At 30.7% G+C, this 21,624-nt stretch overlaps 1 protein-coding gene across 2 annotated transcripts; it reads right to left on the bottom strand.

The window, feature by feature from the left end:
* Window positions 1-890: 890 nt before the first annotated feature.
* Window positions 891-20,974, bottom strand: LOC143075721 (uncharacterized). 2 transcript variants are annotated; one of them, XM_076251278.1, is made up of 8 exons: window positions 20,866-20,974; window positions 15,370-16,750; window positions 12,254-12,463; window positions 11,375-11,505; window positions 10,540-10,613; window positions 7,269-7,355; window positions 5,637-5,719; window positions 891-5,148 (listed from the first exon to the last, which is right to left on the bottom strand). In XM_076251278.1, the coding sequence occupies exons 2-8, from the start codon at window positions 16,726-16,728 to the stop codon at window positions 4,639-4,641; spliced, it is 2,454 nt and encodes an 817-aa protein (XP_076107393.1). In that variant the 5' UTR covers window positions 16,729-16,750; window positions 20,866-20,974; the 3' UTR covers window positions 891-4,638. The 2 variants fall into 2 exon arrangements, with proteins under 2 accessions (XP_076107393.1, XP_076107394.1); XM_076251279.1 differs by having other exon boundaries at window positions 20,762-20,869.
* Window positions 20,975-21,624: the final 650 nt, after the last annotated feature.

Here is a 21,624-nt window from a genome sequence, read left to right on the forward strand (position 1 = left end):
AACTTACTGCATTGCTGAATATATTTAATAGAAGATATGCCAAAATAGAAGAAAAAAGAAGCTTTTGCTGATTATGTTTTAGCCACATATGTGATGACACAGTGTTTTGTTCCCATCATCCGTATGGGCTGAAACTATATCTACCATAAGCCGTATCAGTAATAGAGCAGAAGCATTCCACAGGAGTTATTATGAACTGTTTAATGCAGTTCATCCTTCAATGTTTGTCTTTTTGGACAATAAAGTGAAGTTACAAGCTAATACATACATTAAATGGGGAAGTACCCATGCAGCAGCAGTAAGAAAAAGAAAAAATTGCTGTGTAAACTGCGGGTTCCAAGTCAAAATGAAGGAGGAGGGAAGTCATTTTCTTCTAATTGGCGCAATCCTATGTTTTATTTTTGGCGCAAATGATACCATGTAATTCTAAAACAGGTGGCGCAAACATAGCATTGGAGAAAAAGTTGTGGCGCAAAAGGACGCAATTTTGGCGCAAACGGATTTCTGCCCAAAAAATTAAATCAAGAGACGTTTGAGTTATAAATGAGGATCTGGATTGGATTTAAAGAAAAGAGGATAACTGCAAAAAGCACTGCTGCAGAATAAAGGATGAACATATAAAAAGTAGAGTAAAATAGACAAAAAAATAAAGGATGGAGAATAATGAGGTGAAGAAATAAAGAGAAAATAACATAAAAAGTTAAAAAGAATATAAAATTGAAGAACCCTATCCAGCCTCTCATACATATATTAAGTGTCAGACACATCGTACCCATCTCCAAATATGCACTGGAAAAACGTTTAAAAAGAACTTTTCCATAGTCCTGTACCTTGACTGTTTAACTTGAGAATGGAGAAATGATATCCATAGACATATATGAAAAAGACAATTCATTTAACGTTTTATTTCATTTCATTTCCTCATGTAAAACATACTTATTAATAATGTATCACTAGGATCATCAAAGATTTCAACAACTTACTAAATATTTACCCAAATAATACATTTTTCATATTAATTTTTTTTTTAAGTGATATGGAGTAACGTGTATTTTAATCATGACAGCTTCTTTGTAATACATGTCATGATCAAACGATTTATTAAATAACAATCTGCAATATATTCTTCATCTAAAAATTTATTTTATTTTGCAAAGCACTATTAATGACCTTCAACAATGCTAATATAATGGATCAATAGATCACTTTCAATTATGGCCTTCACTGGAAAAAATTGTTTTATTGTGATCATCTTTATGACGACATTCATCAGATAGTAGGGTACACTTGTATCCATGCACCAATAAAGTCCATCAAGCCTCTTTGTGATCATAGTTATGCAGGATAAACTATAAATATTATTTATTCTGTTGGTACTTAATCCCAATTCATTAATGACAGCAGTGCTGATTATTAATTTTAAGAATTTAATTTACTGAATAATTTGTGTAATATACAATGTAGCATCAATTTTTTTCAACTGCTTGCTCAAAAAGGGAAAGGAAGTGACGATGCCCCTATTGACATGCATGAATGATGTTCACTAAAACAAAAGTTTTTGACGGAAAAGCAACTGAATTGAAAAGGGTCAATTGATTTTAATTTTTGAAGATGATTGCTATTGACAAAATGATTTAGGTCCAAAATAATGTTGGTCTTACAGTTTACAATTTTTATAACATAACACATCATAGAATAATGAGACTGATCTGTATGTCCAGTGTTTACAATTTATTTGACAAGATCTGAGACTCTCTAGATTATCAATGTAAAATTATGATGAGAAATAATTTAAAAATGTATATAAATTAGGAAAAAATTATTGCATTCAATTCAATCTTTACCTAACATAACTAAGTTGTTATTTAAGACTGGATCTAATAATAGTTATCAAAAGTACCAGGATTATAATTTAGTACGCCAGACGCGCGTTTCGTCTACATAAGACTCATCAGTGACGCTCAAATCGAAATATTTATAAAGCCAAACAAGTACAAAGTTGAAGAGCATTGAGGATCAAAACTTCCAAAAAGTTGTGCCAAATACGGCTAAGGTAATTAATGAATAAAATAGCTTTGTATTCAAATGAGAGATCAAATTGTATAAAAAAATGATTTTAAATTTCCTCTAAAGAACTATTTTTTTAACTCACAAAAAAATCATACCAATAAATCAAATGAATTAACACTCATGATAAAAAATATAACAATTCAACAATATATATATATATATATAAAGATGTATATAAGACAATTTTCAACAATAATAACATGAAATATCTGTGCATAAATTAACAAATGAGTGAGTCATAATTCAACTGTATTTAAACAACCTCTTACCAACATGACCAATTACAACAATATTGATATTTGATATACAACTCTCAGTTATATATATATCTGATATGAAAGGAATAGTGCATACTCTACAAGACATTTTTTATGGTGAGCAGAGTGTCAAAGTGATGATAAAAGTGAAATACATTGTATTTTCTGAGACATTGTAAGTCCCAATACAAGTTTTGTTTTACCAGATTTCTAGTATCATGGTTCTGTGTAGGCATCAAGAACCTCTTTGAAGTAATATTGAGAATGAAAATAGGAATATGTCAAAGAGACAACAACCCAAGAGCAAATAAGTCTTCAATGCATCGAGAAAATCCCACACCTGGAGGTGGGCCCCAGCTGGCCCCTAAATAAAAATGTGTTCTAGTTAAGTGAAAATGGACATAATACTTAACTCCAAAACATACAAATGAACTAAAATTAAAAACAAACAAGACTAACAACGGCCAGAGACTCCTGAGTTGGGACAGGCGTAAAAATGTGGTGATTATTTTTAACCTTTATCATGTTTTTTTTTTCAGTTGTAGATATTGTTGCTGATGGCAGATCTTTAATATCATCTGTTAAATTCTATTACAATTTTTTCTATACTAAGGACTTTGTAGGGTTTGACATTTTATATGAACTATTTTTTTAATTGTGTTGCTATCTTGTTTTTCGTTTACCCAACATCTCCTAAATTATTCAAATTTTATGTAACTTACTCTTTTAAATACTTATCACATACATGACATAATAGAAGAAGAAGCAACTTGATTATTGCATGTAACATATAAGGGTCTGGATGCATATGGTCCTTAATTTCTGCAGTGTATTCTTTAAATTTTTAGGGCTTTTTTTTATTTTTAAAAATAGCAATTGTTTTGCAAAATTCTCATTTTAAAAATGATTTTATAATTATTCTGTATTTACCGGTATGCATTACACTATTTACTAATTCGTTTATTTTCCATAGTTATTCTTTGCACTTTCACATCCTATTTTTCTGTATTCTTCATATTTTTTTCTAATATTTTTCTTTTCATAATTTTATGGTTATTACTGTAATTCTATAAACATCATCCAGACCCTCACATATATGATTTAATATTATAGATTGATATTTATCACATTTCTCACATCTTAATTACTGTAAACCAATAAACTTTTCACAGATACTTTGTTTTGTGATAAGTCCTTTCTAACCTATTTAACGGCGATTTAATTTCACGATTTTCAAAATTTGATGTAGTTGAATATTAAAGAAAAGATTCAAGTTTTACAAACTCACAACGAATTATATTCGCTTTATTTATTTTTCTACTTGCAAAAGGCACAAAATAAATCGCTCACAAAAAATTGTTGGTTTACAGTATTTGAATGTTCTACATAAAAGGTATCTTTGTATGTTTTTCACGGCACAATAACCATAAATTCAATAAATGTTATAAATCAATATAGAATCAAACTGGTCGAACAGGTTTTTCAGTCATCCATTGTTTTCTGCTCAAAATTGTATTGCTAGTTATAACAGAACTTTGCTTCTTTACTGCAGGTTATGCAATGGTAATACAGTCAGGGGTACTACATTGTACTTGTACTAGTAATTTTGATTTACTTGAAAAAGTAAATAATGATATACTTATATAAGTCAATTTGTAGGATGCTTAAACAAGTGTATTGTATTTACTTGTATGGGTAAATTATTTTTTGGCCTAGTTATTTCCCTTAGACATTCAAATATTTTTACTTATATATAGAAGTAAAAAAGTCTTCCTATCTTCTTTTCTTGAATTCTTAGAACTTCTTTGCTCTAAAAGAATTTTGATGTGTCTGTCCTTCATAGATTTCTTAACTAATCATTTCACGGACAATGAAAATCTCATTTGTATCTGTTTTCTTCAGAACACTGCTCATTTACAAGCCCCCAAGGAGCTATTTTTGAAGGACTTAAGATCTTTGCGAAATCAGTTTCTTTGTTGAATTAATGAGATGAAACATTGAACTCTTATAAAAATTATGAGCTAACCTGAGAAAAATTATTAAAGGCATGATTTTACATCTCAAAACTTGAAAATTTTGTGGGATTGTAAACATATTTACTAATGTACATGTTATACAAGTAAATTTTTGAGAAAATTAAGGGGAGATTATTCAAACATTATAATTAACTTATACAAGTATATTTTATTTACTTCTTCTAGCAGTACCCCTGACTGTATTACCACCTAATAAAACAAGCTAAGATAGCTTGATTGATCCTTCTTCAAACACATGAATATCTGCTATAACAATGTAAAATTGTGACACTTTCCTATGAAAATCCATGTGTCCCAGGAGGTTGAAAATTTCCATTGTTTGTCATATTAACTGGCTGATACACATTACCAACTATAGGAACACTACCAGCTATTGGAGCAGTGAAATTTTCAGGATTTCTGTTTATTAAGCCTTCATTTGTTCTTATCAACATTTCAATATTTCTTCTGACCATTCCATCATCTACAATTTGAGGTTCAATAACCTGCTGAAATTGTCTATTTTGGTTGGGTTCTTCACTTATTATTAGTCTAGGAGAAGGCTCGGTAGATGGTTTTGGAGTTTCTTTAGGTTTTGAACTTTCTTCTTTTTCTTGAATCACTATTTCATCTGTTTTCCTAGCGTTAAGTAAATCCATATAGCCTTTTCCCGTCTGAAGCATGTTTTGATGCAACTGGTTCCTTGTTACTACATCTACTTTGTGAACCAGTCTGATATGTTTGTGTAAGTTTCCTCTCAATTTACATGCATAGTCACACAGATTGCATGTAAATGGACGGTCCTCCTGTTGGAAAATATAAAACGTAAAGTATTATTTAAAATTAACAAAACCTCAGTCTTTTATAATAGAACAGAATTCTACTATCCCTAACTTATGCATATATTTAATCTGGGCAAGGGCAAAAAGATCCAAAATATTTTTCTTCTTTGCTTTTTATAAATACCCTATGCTACAAGTAAGGTTTGTTTGAAATCACTTACAACGCAATTTTAATTAATTTGTATTTCCATGTGGCATAACTCTTGTAGAAATTGCTGCTGGCACTGATTACCAAACTTGTGGATGATCTTTCTAATAATGCAATTTTCAAAATACTTTCAAAGTTTTCCAATGGTACTACATGTACATGTATGTATGATAAAATTACACAGCCCTTAACCATGATTCTAAAATTAAAGCTTTGTAATGTTTATGCATAATCAACTTTTACATTTTCAATATTTCTGATAATTTGGAGAAAATAAAAGACTTGGTTTAACATAGCTACTCACAGAATGTCTGGACTTAATATGGTTGTTAAGTTCTGACTTTCTCTTGCTTACATATGAACATAGATGACAGTCAAATGTTCTTGCTGAAATGTGAAACAAAATAAAATTTGTAAGACTTAGGCCACATATAAATATATGTATGGTTCGAGTTACCCAACCTACCCTACTTTTTAATCTTAATAATCAACATGATAATAGGCTACCCTAAAGATTTTTTTGATATGTTTCATTAAGCCCTGTTTAAGTCAGAATGTTGCTTCCATAGACTAAAAGTAAAAAAAAATTTTTTAAAAATCCCTACCTACCTACCCTTACTTTTTCTTGGATGTAACTGGAACCACACATACCATTTTATTTGAAATTACTAATACATGTAATTAAAAATTTGACTTTAATACAAGAGCCCTCGATGTCAAACTATTGTAAAATGCAGTATGCAAATTAATATAAGGGCATTTTTAAGTTCCCAGTTACCATAATAAACTTTGTTTTCGTTATGCTCCTGTTATATGGCACATAATATATGGGTTTTTCTCATTGTTGAAGGCTGTATGGTTGCCTAAAATTGCTTAGGTAGCAATGCACAGTTAGGAGTTTAGTTTCACATTTTGGCCCCTGTGGATTTTTCAAATAGGAACGTTATTGTGTAATAAAATTCATTTTTAGACAGCTGAGTGCTAATTTATCCTTCAAAGATGGTTTATAAGAGCATCAAGATTATTTTTTACATGTTTTATGGGCTGTTTTCTATTTGACAATCCGTATTTTCATAGCTAGACCGGCCATCGGACCAAAAATTAATGTAATGTTTACAAACACTTTTTTTCTACGCGAAGTTTTTGACGCAATTTTACAAAAAAATGAGACAAAAGACATATGATTTTCATTGGATTTGCTGAATGATATATGTTCACAGTTTCAGAAAAGGCATTACTTCAAGCGATTGAAATTCTTCTTTTAGCCAAATTTTGGGGAAATATGTGACATCTTTTCCCCCCTTTTTGCAATATTTTATAACAAATAAATGCAGATTGTTGCCATGGATACACCAAAAAGAAATTATATTTTACCATTTTATATACTGGATATAAAATCTATGGAAGATTCTGATTACATACATATGCCCATATATGACACAAACAGTAAGCTTGATATTGCAAGAAAGCAATGAAAAAGGGATGGTTAAATTTATAAGGGCAAATTTTAATATCTTTTCTCAACTGTTTATTGCTACCTTATATCCACTTCATTTAAACTTTGGTGGATGGTAGTCTAATTGGCAATTATACAACATCTCCTTATTTCTATATTGAGAAGAATATTTCGACTAACTGCTAACAAAATTTACCTTCTCTTATAACTATTTTTTTTCGCCCTTAGCAGTTCTGAATCATTTTTATCTGTTTAAATGGTTTTTATTACACACAATATAGATAAAAAAAATTCAATCAATAACTTAATTTTTGGTTATCAAGATTATTATGTCTGTCTCAATTGAATTGTTTCATACTTTTCATGTCAAGGCCTTTCATAGCCAAATATTTCGTAGAGGTTTTTCTCATTGTTGAAGGCCATCCAAAATTTTCATATAAGTTGTTAATATACAGTTAATTCAATTTTGTTTATTCATACCTCCATGTGTACTATTGATATGGTTTTTCAGCTGATGTTGGTTTAGGTAAGATTTTCCGCACTGTCCACAGGTATGATTCTTTTCTCCTGTGAAAATATACATGAGAACAACATGAACTATTGTCCAATAATGATATCCACCCTGAAAGTGTCATAAAAAGTGGTTGATGGGCACTGAATTTGAAATTACATTGCAACATTTTTTGTAACATTCATTTTCATTGGTAAATAATTAACGTCACAAATTTTCATGGAATCACTTCACAAATGAAATATGGAAATGTACAAGCATGCGCAGATGATGCATCACAGATTTTAAATGTATGATTTGACATTGTTATCTGTCATAAGGATGGAGATAACAATATTGTATTTTAAAATAAGACAGCAACAACTAGCTTATAGCATGTATAGTGATTTGATGGTCGAAAATATTTGTTTACTGGCTCCGCTTACGTGTCCATCAAATCACCAATTGATATCATCTGAGCTTAAAATACAATATTTTTTATCTCTTCATTACATTACACAGAAAAGTATGCTCACATTGAGCTAATTCCAAATTTTAGAGAGCCCTGATTGATGTGTCCTAGAATAAACTAAAGTGGAACAAAAATTTCACAAAGGACTTTATAAGATTATATATATATACATATATTATGTAGGTCACTATTTCTTTGATTGTATGTGTTTGTATTTTGTATGTACCTCTTGTTCCACATGTCAATGTGACTGAGTGTTTTTAAATAAAGCATATTGTTACGTATTGTATTGTATTGATAACAAAGTTTTATATATGCAAATATGCAAATATGATTTCATACATGGCCTTTACATGTTCTATGCTAAGCTATATTGATATATGTAATAGATGTAATATCAATGTATTTTAATTTGTGTTTTTACAGTCTCTCATAACTCTTTTTAGAGTGGCTCTTTTATAAATTGTTAATATTATATTGTGTTGTATATCAAATGTTTTAAAGAGGTGAGACTCTAATAAATTATTTGTTTGTTTGTTTGTTTGTTTGTTTGTTTGTTTGTATATGCATGATATGAAGAATATATATAAATATTTATATGTAAACTAACCAGATGCTCCGCAGGGCGCAGCTTTATACGACCACAGAGGTCAAACCCTGAACAGTTGGGGCAAGTATGGACACAACATTCAAGCTTGCTACAGCTCTGAATTTGGATTGTGATTAAAAAGTTGAAACAGCATAGGTTTCTGACACAGACTGAATGTGGTCTAATGAACTTTAAATTTACATATTATGGTTCAATACCCAAAATATAAATACATGGCCATGGATTCCCAAGAATTCGATTTTTGATGAAAATTTAATTTTGGACCCTTTTGACCTCAGTGTGGACCAATTTGATAACAGGGCCCAAAAATCAAAAATCTAAATCCATGGTTAGATTCAGCATACCAAAGAACCCCATAAATTCATTTTTTGTTGAAATCAAACAAAGTTAAATTTTGGACCCCAATTTGGACCAACTTGAAAACTGGGCCCATAATCAAACATGTAAATACATGTTTACATTCAGCATATCAATGAACCCGAACAATTCAATTTTTGTTAAAATCAAACTAAGTTTCATTTTGGACCCTTTGGACCATAATGTAGACTAATTTGAAAATGTGACCCAAAATTAAAAATCTAAATACACGGTTAGATTAGGCACACCAAAGAACCTCAATAGTCCAGTTTATGATGAAATCAAACAAATTTTAATTTTGGACCCTTTGAACCTCATGTGGACCAATTTAAAATTGAAGATCAAATTCCGAAAACTAAATACACGGTTAGATTCAGCATATTTAAGAACCCAAAAAATAAAAATTTATCAAGAAATAATTAAGCAATTTAAACAAAGTATAAGAAAAGTATTGTTTTTGGCCCCTAATTCCTAAACGTTTTGGGCCTTAACCCCCTAAATAAATCCCAACTTTCCTTTTTTGAAATGGAAACTTATGGTACAATTTCAGAAAGATTCATACACTTACACACAAGTTATTGTCTCAAAACTAGAAAAATACTTATTTTGACCACTTTTGGGCCCCTTGTTCCTAAACTATAGGGACCAAAACCCCCAAAAATACACAGTTAGATTCAGCATATTTAAGAACCCAAATAATTCAAGAATAAAACCCCATTGAAATTGGTCAAGAAATAAGCAATTTAAACAAAGTATTAGAAAAGTATTGTTTTTGGCCCCTAATTCCTAAACAGTTTGTGCCTTAACCCCCTAATCAATCCCAACTTTCCTTTTTTGAAATGGAAACTTATGGTACAATTTCAGAAAGATCCATACACTTACACACAAGTTATTGTCTCGAAACTAAAAAAATACTTATTTTGACCACTTTTGGGCCCCTTGTTCCTATACTATAGGGACCAAAAACCCCAAAATACACAGTTTGATTCAGCATATTTAAGAACCCCAAAAAGTTAAGAATAAAACCCCATTGAAATTGGTCAAGAAATCATCAATTTAAACAAAGTATTAGAAAAGGTTTTTTTTGGCCCCTTTTTCCTAAACAGTTTGGGCCATAACCCCCAAATCAATCCCAACCTTCCTTTTTTGAAATGGAAACTTATGGTACAATTTCAGGAAGATCCATACACTTCCACACAAGTTATTGTCTCGAAACTAGAAAAATACTTATTTGACCCCTTTTGGGCCCTTCTTTCCTTAACTATTGGGACCATAACCCCTAAAATCAATCCCAAGCTTCCTCTAGTGGTTATAAACCTTATGTTAAAATTTTATTGATTTCTATTAACTTATACTAAAGTTATTATCTGAAAACCATCCGTCTTCGGACGACGACGACGTGATACTAATATATACGACTAATTTTTTTTAAATGTTTGCAGTCGTATAAAAATAGATGAAGGAAGAATGTTAATAAGCATCAGACAGTAAAGCATATTTCTCCATTCCATAGTTATTTTCAAGGAATCCAGTTTTCACTACCTGAGATAAAAATCATTAAAATTACAAGATATATAATCCCTTTAAGTCAGAAATCTGTGCCCTCCTCACTTAAGATCATTGCAGTAGAAAGATAGATTATTTTTTTTTTGAGGGGGGGGGGGGGGATGGGGGGGGGAATTGTATGAAATAGTTTGTAATTTAAACACAATTATGATTGTTGTCAACTTATTTAAGGCCATTAAGACAGCATTGACCCTCTGTAAATAGTTGAATGTAACATTTTTTTTTATTCCAATATTTGTTATATTAAAATAATTACCTGAGTGTCTAATTTTATGAAATCTTAGTTTACTACGGTTAATACAGTAAAAGTCACATTGGTCGCATCTGTGTCTGAAATATTAAATAGACTCATGTCAATGATAAATTAGGTACAACTTTTGCATAAAAATGTGAAATACTACCTGCTGACTATTGGGTATGGACTTTACTCAATGTTGAAGGCCCTAGTTCAAGGTGATGTATAGATACTTTGTATCCAAGTCATTTATACTCTGGTGAATAGTTAAAAATTACTTGGTTTGTGTCCTTCTGAATCAACTATGCAGTCTGATCAAAATAAAGATTCTGTGTTCACCCTTCAATTGCAAGAGTCTGCCAGATTAAGTACATTTTTTTTAAATAGGCCTTATTGTGTCAGTTATGGGTACTGTTTATACAAGTTATTTTTATTTGCTTGAAAAAGTAAGTATTAATATACTTTCATAAGTAAATTTGTAAGATACTTATACAAGTGTATTTTATTTTATTGTATAGGTAAATTATTTTAGTGGCTTAGTTAGATATTCCAAAACTTCAAATTGTAAAAACAATTACTCACTAACTGAAATAAGTTTTTTTTTTGGAGAAAATTAAGGGGAGATAATTCAAACCTTATATTGGCACACATACCACATCTAATAAGAAAATATGTGTGAAAATAGCAAATTGACTTAATAGGTATATATTTTTTATTTACTTCTTCAATTATAAAAATAATAACTTCTACAAGTAGTACCCCTGACTGTATGTAAAAGCCTCACAACTGCAAAAATGTATGCATGAATTGAAAAGACATAACATAATTTCTTGAATAAACTTTTCTACAGACTTACATCTTCTGATTTGGTGGTAATGGTTGTCCATGTTCATGATGTAAATGCATGGTTAATTTATCCTTGTATTTGGTTCTGTATGTACAAATTTCACATAATAAATAGGTTCCATGTTCTTTCATTTCATGACTCTGAAATAAAAAGGAAGTGTACAGTTACAATATCTGTCTTGATGGTATTTACAGACAGACAATAATGAGTCCAAACAATAAGGAATACATAATAAATGAGTGCTTTAATATTAACTGTAGAGAATTCTGAGACAAAAAAACCAACATAAAATGGCTAAAAACATTAGAAAATACTGTGAAACATTCCTGATTACTATAAAGGATCTTTCCCCAGTTTTGTAGCAGATAAAAAATAAACTCATTATTCTTTTTCAGTAATGAACATATATTTATCCTGCTGAACTCAAAAAGATGCGGAAACATTTTTTGTTTATATTCTACAAGTATTCTTCCATATTAAATTCTAAATTTTAGTTTTGTGTTTGTAAAAATCAATTTCATCTATACTTTTCATGGGAAACTGTTGTGGAGAGTTGTCTTATTTTTTTTGGCAATTATACCACATCTTCTTTTTTATATGTATATTAAACATGTTAAATCTTTGGTCTACTGTCTTAAAAATACAGAATTGTTTGAAACATATTAAAATTTGCCTAGGTGGAGTATTTAATCTTGATACAGCGAAACTTGCTTGCAATGGACAGGAAACCTGTCTTGTAGGGTCACCCTTTTTTTCCCCCTATAGTCATGATAGTGATAATATATCAAACTTCACATTTTGAAACATAAATGAAATGTAATCCCTCTTATCAGGTTAGTTATCTTTTGTATCCAGGATGACCTTGATATACTGGTTCGACTAACTTACTTTTAGTTTACATTTCCAACCAAACACAGCATCACAAATATCACATTTATATATAGGATTTTCATCTGCATGTCTTAATGAGTGCTCCTTCAGTCCTCCAGCTGTGGCAAAACTTGATCCACATACATCACACAGATGTCGCACTAATCTATTGTGGCATTCTTTATGTCTGTCTAATGCATAGGAAAACAACGTTTTAAAGGTACACCCCTGTAAGTATAAAAGTAAGCGTCAAATTACTTGGTACTAATATTGTCCAATCCATTAGTACAATCTATTTTAAAGAAAGTATTGTTTATTAAAACCAGGTGCTCCACAGGGCGCAGCTTTATACGACCGCAGAGGTCGAACCCTGAACAGTTGGGGCAAGTATGGACAAAACATTCAAGCGTGATACAGCTCTGAATTTGGATTGTGATCAAATTTTTGACATTACATGTTTTTTTTTTACACAAAACAAATGTCAAGATTTTACAAATCAATTAAAGATTTCTTCAAACTTTTTAAATCTAAAATTAAATAGTTGACACAGCATAGGTTTCTGACACAGAATGAATGTGGTCTAATGAACTTAAAAGTTTTTTTTTGCCTTTGAGCAATTCACTATGCTGTTGAATATTAATCCTCTCAAAAAAATGTTTGAAGAAATTTTCTTTTTATTTATGAAATCTGAAATGAGAAAAATTTTAACCCCCCCCTTTTTTTCACATCCCTGTTTACCTTTTTCCAAAACTGATATCAATTCAAATTTCTAATGGAGTTTGCAAAATAACTACTCTTTTAAATACATCATAAAATATTAAAATGTAAAATAAAGTGCTTGTTATCACTGAATGGTAAAGATTGGTTGGTAGTAAAAGTGAATATACATTGTTTATTGTATAAAACAATAAAAAAAAACTTCATCAGCAACATTTTATATTGGCAAATTTCCAATGAAGTTATTTACATAAAGTTATTGGCAAATAAAAATAGAAAATGACATCATAGTCATGTCTGGCAAATGTCCAACATACATTATCTAAAAACATTTTAGATAAGATAAGGAAAAAAGCTTCATCAGCAACATTTTATATTGGCAAATTTCCAATGAAGTTATTTACATAAAGTTATTGGCAAATACAAATAGAAAATGACATCATAGTCATGTCTGGCAAATTTCCAACATATATTATCAACTACTATTCTATACAAAGAAAGATAACTCCAATTGAAAATTAATTGCTATTGCACAATATTGTGCAATTAGATATTTCTTGCTATTGTGCAATACTGTGCAATTGAAAATTTCTTGCTATTGCACAATACTTGATATGGAATCCTGATTTGGACCAACTTGAAAACTGGGCCCATAATCAAAAATCAAAGTACATATTTAGATAAAGCATATCAAATAAGCCCAAGAATTTAATTTTTGTTAAAATCAAACATAGTTTAATTTTGGACCCTTTGGACCTTTATGTAGACCAATTTGAAAACTGGACCAAAAATTAAGAATCTACATACACAGTTAGATTTGGCATATCAAAGAACCTATTTATTCAATTTTTGATGAAATCAAACAAAGTTTAATTTTGGATCCCCATTTGGACCAACTTGAAAACTAGGCCAATAATTAAAAATCTAAGTACATTTTTAAATTCAGCATATCAAAGAACCCCAAGGATTCAATTTTTGTTAAAATCAAACTAAGTTTAATTTTGGACCCTTTGGACCTTAATGTACATGTAGACCAATTTGAAAACAGGACCAAAAATTAAGAATCTACATATATAGTTAGATTCGGCATATCAAAGAACCCCAATTATTCAATTTTTGATGAAATCACACAAAGTTCAATTTTGGACCCTTTGGGCCCCTTATTCCTAAACTGTTAGGACCAAAACTCCCAAAATCAAACCCAACCTTCCTTTTATGGTCATAAACCTTGTGTTTAAATTTCATAGATTTCTGTTAGGACCAAAACTCCCAAAATCAAACCCAACCTTCCTTTTATGGTCATAAACCTTGTGTTTAAATTTCATAGATTTCTATTTACTTATACTAAAGTTATGGTGCAAAAACCAAAAATAATGCTTATTTGGGCCCCTTTTTGGCCCCTAATTCATAAACTGTTGTGACCTCAACTCCAAAAATCAATCCCAACCTTCCTTTTGTGGTCATAAACCTTGTGTTAAAATTTCATTGATTTCTATTTACTTATAAAGTTATTGTGCGAAAACCAAGAATAATGCTTATTTTGGGCCCTTTTTTGGCCCTTAATTCCTAAACTGTTGAAACCAAAACTCCCAAAATCAATCCCAACCTTCCTTTTGTGGTCATAAACCTTGTGTCAAAATTTCATAGATTTCTATTCACTTAAACTAAAGTTATAGTGCGAAAACCAAGAAAATGCTTATTTGGGCCCTAATTTTGGCCCCTAATTCCTAAAATGTTGGGACCAAAACTCCCAAAAATCAATCCCAACCTTCCTTTTGTGGTCATAAACCTTGTGTTAAAATTTCATTGATTTCTATTCACTTTTACTAAAGTTAGAGTGCGAAAAACTAAAAGTATTCAGACCGACGCCGACGTTATAGCAATATACGACCAAAAAATTAAAATGTTTGCGGTCGTATAAAAAACATCAATCAATAATATCTACAATTTATTTGAATTACATATTGATGACAAATAACAATCTTTTGTTGGTAATTTTTTTTCCTACAATGAAATCTAAGCTTGCCAGCACACATGTACATTTTTTACATTATCATGATTATTTATAACATTATTAACAGATGACTTTGCATACTTTACATATTATTTTTATCACGAGTAATCAATATTGTTCTTATAGAATTTGAATGTACATCATATGTCCATTCATTATTTTCCTAGTTTACTATATTTTACCATAAAATGAGAATGGAAATGTGGAATATGTTGTAGAGACAACAACGTTAACCCACCCAAAGAACAGCTTGAGAAAACTAATGGGTCTTTAACATGTTTAACACTGCGAGGAAATGCCTATCAAGCATGTCAAGAGCAAGCTTCGTTTTTATTCCTGTATGTTTAAGAATGGACTGCAATTAACATACATGAACCAATATGTACCTATTCAATATACTTACTGTATTGTCACATTGTAATAGAGGATATTTATCAGGCATGATTAACATCTGATGTTTACTATACATATGTAATGCCAGCTCTCTTTTTAGAAGTCCAGTCCATTCACACATTTTACAGGAGTATGGAGGATGTTTGGTTCTCAGATGTTTACGCAAATCTTTCTCTGGAAATCTGACATCACATTTCCTGCACCAGCGATGTACAACACCTCGCTTTCTCTTGGGTTTCTTATTATCTTCCGTTGTTTCTGTAACATTATCGTCACTAATTTCTTCATTATGTTCATTCTCATCTTGTTCCACAACCTGAATTTTACTTTTTTTTATTTTAATCTTCAAGTTTCCCTTTTTTGATGTTTTCTTCTTAGCCTTTAACCCTGTTTTTGGTGAGCTTTTATTTCTTGACCTGGTCGTAGGTTTACTTTTTCGTTTGGATGTTGGTTTATCTGTAGCACCATCACTTGCTGATTGTGAAATTCTTCTCCTTGATCTCTTGGTTCGAGTGTCTGGGGCCTCGTAATAAGGATTATGCTCTGGTGACATTAAGAACATATTTACATTGCCTTTGGCATTTGTTTTTGACTGAGAGATGTTAACTTTAGGGTCAAAGCCTTCCTGATTGTCCACTTTAATAATGGCTTGCTGTTTTGGTCCTTTATTCTTTATCAAGGTATCATATTCCGTTAAATCAACTGTATTTTCATCCTCATCGTCATCAAAACAAGGGGGAGAATCCTGCATACTTTGATCACATGGTTTTTCATTCCCTGTATGTTCTATTTTCAATTCCTTTTCCTCACATTCTGATTTTTTCAATGTTGTGAAAGATTTATTAGATTTCATTGAAAGATCTAGAGATGTTCCTGATGAGACCATATCTGCTGCATCTGACAATGTTGACAAGTTATCACATGTACCAATGGAAACAGACAACTGGTGGCCATCTTGTCTTGCACTATTCAAAATGTTCTGTTGTATCATATGACTAACAAATGCATCTACAGCCTTGTCCAGTTGGAATGATTGACAGAGCTTGGTGAATGCTTTAACATTTCTTTCTTCCACAGTTATCTCCCCTGTATATAAATACCTGACAAGTGACTCAACAACTTCTTGTGAGTAATCGCTACAGTTGATATTGGTTTTCCCGAAAAATGAAACTTTGTCTGCTACATTTACCGACTCATGAAGCGCAGGACTTTCACATATGGCTAATATGACTTTATGTACATAAACTGTACCACTGTTTGTTGTAATTTCTACATCACAAAAACAATTCTTACGCTGAAGTTGGTATAATGAATTTATAATGCTGTCTCTGTATGAAGATACTACACACCTCGACTCATTACTTGACATCCTCCTTCTTTTTCATTTCATCCTAGAAAACACAGAAAGGTTAATTACAGCTTCGTCAAGTCCTGAAAAATACTTATTTGAGAACATTCAACCATGTTTACATTTAGATACTACAGTCAGTGTTAATAAATACTTATACATGTACATTTGTAGAAGTGCATTCTATTTACCGGTACAGGTAAATTATTTCAATGGTAAAGTTATTTACCTTATAGACATTCAGAATTTGTTCTATATATATATATATATATTATTTAATTATTATAATTATATATATACAAGCAAAAAAGTCACACTTTCTTCTTTTCTTCGATATCTCAGGACTAATTTGCTCTGATAGAGTTCTCATTGCAATTGTATGTCCTTTGGAGATTTATGTCTTTATTGAACTACCGGTATATGAACAATGAAAATCTTTTTATTTGTATACCATGTATACCGTATATAATTTTCAAATACTGCTCATAATTACATAAATCATGTAAATTATGCAAGCAATTTTTGTACAAATGTCATAATCAACATGTTTAAGCAATTGCTATCATTGTTGAAATAGTGAAATGAAAGGTTAAACTCTAATTAAAAGATTTAAGCAAACCACAGAAAATTTGTGCCAGGCAGGTTTAACATGTATCTCTCAAAAATCGAGATCTCAACATGTCAAATTTAAATTCTAAATTCAAGTTTTATTTTAAAAGTTATCTGATGAAATGGAATTTGTTTGGATTCTTTCATCTGAAGTTTTGATTGTTACTACAAACTTATCTTCAAAGTTTTTGCACTCCCTTTTTGAAAAATGAAAAAAAAAATATAAATGAATCGATCAGGAGTTGTCTCCCATATGACAAGGACTAAACATTAATTAAAAAATGTAATTTCTCCAGTGGCTTCCAAAATAACTTTTCTTGAGGTTTTGTCAATTAACTGAACATGGTTTATAATCATGTTACATTGTTTGAATGTTTATTCATATTTTTGTTTAATTAAATGTACTTTTAAAAATTGTAATTCATTTGCTTATATAATTATAGCTCAAATTTTGGGCAACATGATCATGATCAGTTGATCAAATAATCTTATCTCAAAACTTGAGAATTTTAGGGCTTGTAAAATAAAATAACTGTATATATATGTTAGTAAATTATTGGAGAAGATAAGGGGAAATAATTCAAACATTGAAAAGAAAACACCAAATAATGTTAAAAATTTACTTATACAACTAGTAAGTATATGTTTTATAACATCTTCAAATAAATAAAAATGACTTATACAAGAATTATCTCTGTCTGAACTATTGGCAGTCATTTGTGTAGGGAGACATCTATAATACTAAAATTACGAGGTCCAATTTGTCAGCCGTCATCAAGTAAAAATGACGAATCAAAGAATTCAACTTTATATATAACTAATATAGTACAAAGGTGTAGATTAAAAATTACACCACTCCAGGCCCTTTTGTTTTCCACTGTAATTCCACGTAATAAATATTGCCAATAATTAAGAAGATCCGGGTTGAGTCCGATACCGATACCAATAGTATATTCACCTGTTACCTATTACCTTATTTGTACGTTCCGCATCTGATAGGCGCACCACCAAACAGTGTATTCAGGATTAATATGCTACATGTATATACATAGGTCATATTCACAGGGTTGCCACTACTAGATTGTCAAATTGTTACCTATTGTAGCATTTTAATCAGTAAAACTTTCTAAGATAACAATACGAATACTAAAAATCTGGACTAAAATAAGGCGTATAGGTACAGTTTTCAATTTGTTAGCGGGCATGACGTAAAACAGCGAATCAAAGAATTCAACTTTATAACTAATATGTAGGACAATGCTGTTGATTAAAAAATATTCCATACGCATTCCAGGACCTTTTGTTTTCCAACTAATTAATACTACCAATAATTGATAAGTTCCAGTTCGACGGATTCAAACAGAAAGATTTGAAAGCAGAGAAAACTGTGTATCTTATAATCGGCATGACTCAAGTTATCAGATGACAATACTAATATCAAAATAAGGCTTGCGCATAGTTATATACTTTAATTCAGTCACGGACCTGCGATATCAAGGGTGTGTTCTAGTATTTTAAATATTTATGACTTGTAAACATTTCCCATTTCTACAAAAGTTCTATTCTCCATTTTATCATCAATTATTGAAGAGGATTTTAAAAATGTTCTGATACATTGTATCTGTCTTCTATTGCATGTATTTAAGGAGAAATTTTGTCATTTTATTATTTTGTCTGATTGATCTTAAAACCATGATTACCCCACATCTCCATTCATCCTGTTTATTGATATCTACAATGTACATACATGTATAAACTTTAAAGGTGAAATATGGGCTTTGTTTAACTTCTAAAAGAGTTTGGTATTTTTGCTATAGAAATAGCAGTAAGCATGGTAAGGACCAACAGATTTTTTCAACATCATTTACAGGTTTAAGGACCACAAGGAAGAAGAAGATTAAGAAAACAAGTTACATATAATTTAAGTAAAAAAAACAAAAAAAAAACAGAAACAACATTTCTTTCATTATGGTTATGTTCATTCTCTATCAATTTTTGTTTCAGAAATATATTTCTTCCATTTTTTTGTTGTTGTTTGTGGTTGTTTTAGTCTCTGCACAGGGACTTAAATGTAGTCACTTGTAAAAATAAACTAAGTTGATTTAAATCTTTTAGATGCCCCCTCTAATGTACAACTTCATTGTATTGTCTAATAAAGTTCCAACTATAATATGACCCCATTCAAATGCATTGATCGTTAAAAAAAAAAGGGCTTCCGACGCGCAGAACCATCCCTTGGATCCACCACTGAGCAGGAACACAAAATATATCTACATGTCTACTCATTAGAATCTAAATGCATTTAACTTTTCACTATCAAATAGAAGCTAGACCTTTACACTTTCTTACTGCTCAGGTTAGTCTGTAATCTGAGTGATATGGCATAATGAGGGTCCTAATGGGGATACCTTCATGACTAAGAAACTGAATGGTAAAAATTCTTGGCGAAAGACTTTAACAATAATTTAAAGTGCATGACAATAAAATGTACACTTTCTTTTAGGCGATAAGAAAATCAACAGAGTTTGATGAGTCAAATTATTTTTTTCCAAAATAATAACGATAACCATTATTATTTGAGACCTCTGAAGATTCATGAATAGGATATCTTGACTTTATAATTAACATGGCACAGTAAAATTTCAAAAATTTGACCCTTCCCATAGCTGAAAAAGACTGTTTGACATGAAAGGGCATTGCTACATGTACACTCTTAAACCCAATTAGACTATTTACCGGGTTTGTAATGACATGAGCAACACAACAGGTGCCATATGTGGACAGGATCTGCATACCCATAAGGAACACCTGAGATCATCCCGAGTTTTTGGTGGGGTTCTGTACATGTAGCTTTATAGTTTTGAGTTTTCTATTGGCTGTGTCTTTTTTTAGATATGGCACAAAATGTGCACCTGAATATGGGTAGTTTGTATGAGTGTAACCAATGTAACCAATGTAAGTACTTACCATTATGTCAATGGGGGTTACAAAACAAGGTAACTGAATTAATGGTGCACATTTTGTGCCTTATCATGCTTATATGTGTCTTTTGTACTACATGTATTATTTGTTGTTTCATCTTTTTATCATTTTTTGCCATTGGGTTGTTAGAATATTTTGGATCTTTGAGTTTGACTGTCCCTCTGATATTTTCCTCCCTTTTTATATGTAGCTTCAGTTTTTGGAGGTGTAAAGTTATTTTTTAATTTTTTTATGATAAATTTGAAATGGTCATTTGACATTTGTCATGTTTGACTTTGTGATAGGAAATGATCTGCTAGTGTTTACCCTATTTAAGATTTAATACAGATAGGCAAACAAAAATAACGTATATATATATATATATTGAAATTTTTCGATTGTCAAGCTATCGCTCCTATATATCTGTAAAAAAAAATGGTGCCTTGCTTCAGTACTTCAGTCTAGTCTGACATTTAGCACATACTCAGAAAAATAATTCGCAGTTGGCATACAATTGTTCACGCCTTATAAAGACCACGTGTAATTGTTGAACCTGAGATGCTTATGTTGTAACTTAAATCGTCATACCCAGAAGTATATATGAAAATAAACTCAGCAAAAAACAGAAAGTGTTCGGATAGATATTTGCCGGAAGTGAGGCCACATTTAAGTGGTACTGTCTAGATTATATCATGACAGGATCAATAAAAATAAAGTTATACACCATAATGTTGTTAAGAAAGCAACGCACAACAAGTAAATTTACAGTTATTTATTATCCTGGTATCTATCTATGTAATATGATGAGTTTATTTACATGTACATAAAAACTTCATTATAGAGGCTGTCTATCTTATAGTTATAAAAAAATATATAAAAAATGTAAAAATTGAAACTTACAAAATTGTAAAATTCATACATGAATAAAAATTAAAAAAAATAAATTAACTTAAAACGACCCCATACAGGCATGCGCCGGAAAGTAATCCTCAAAAAGTTGATGGTATTCCGTAACTAAAGAAGAAGACAGCAAACCGGATGCCTTAACATTTATGTGTGTCCTGGCATTTTTCAATAAAATTTACAGTTATTTATTATCCTGGTATCTATGTAATATGATGAGTTTATTTACATGTTTTGTAATAGTTGTATTATTGTGAAATGGCAATACATTTTCATTGTTTTTCTGTGTCCAGTGCACCATAAGGTATCACGATATCGCCGATATTGTCAACTCCGTTCATGTTTTTTTACCTGCTCGCAACTTTGTCTACATCGTTTCCTTTCCTTTCTACATCGTTGACATCGCTGACATCGTGATATTGACAACAATGCGACAACATCGTC

The sequence above is a fragment of the Mytilus galloprovincialis genome, chromosome 5, assembly GCF_965363235.1.
Source record: "Mytilus galloprovincialis chromosome 5, xbMytGall1.hap1.1, whole genome shotgun sequence".
Lineage (NCBI taxonomy): Eukaryota > Metazoa > Mollusca > Bivalvia > Mytilida > Mytilidae > Mytilus > Mytilus galloprovincialis.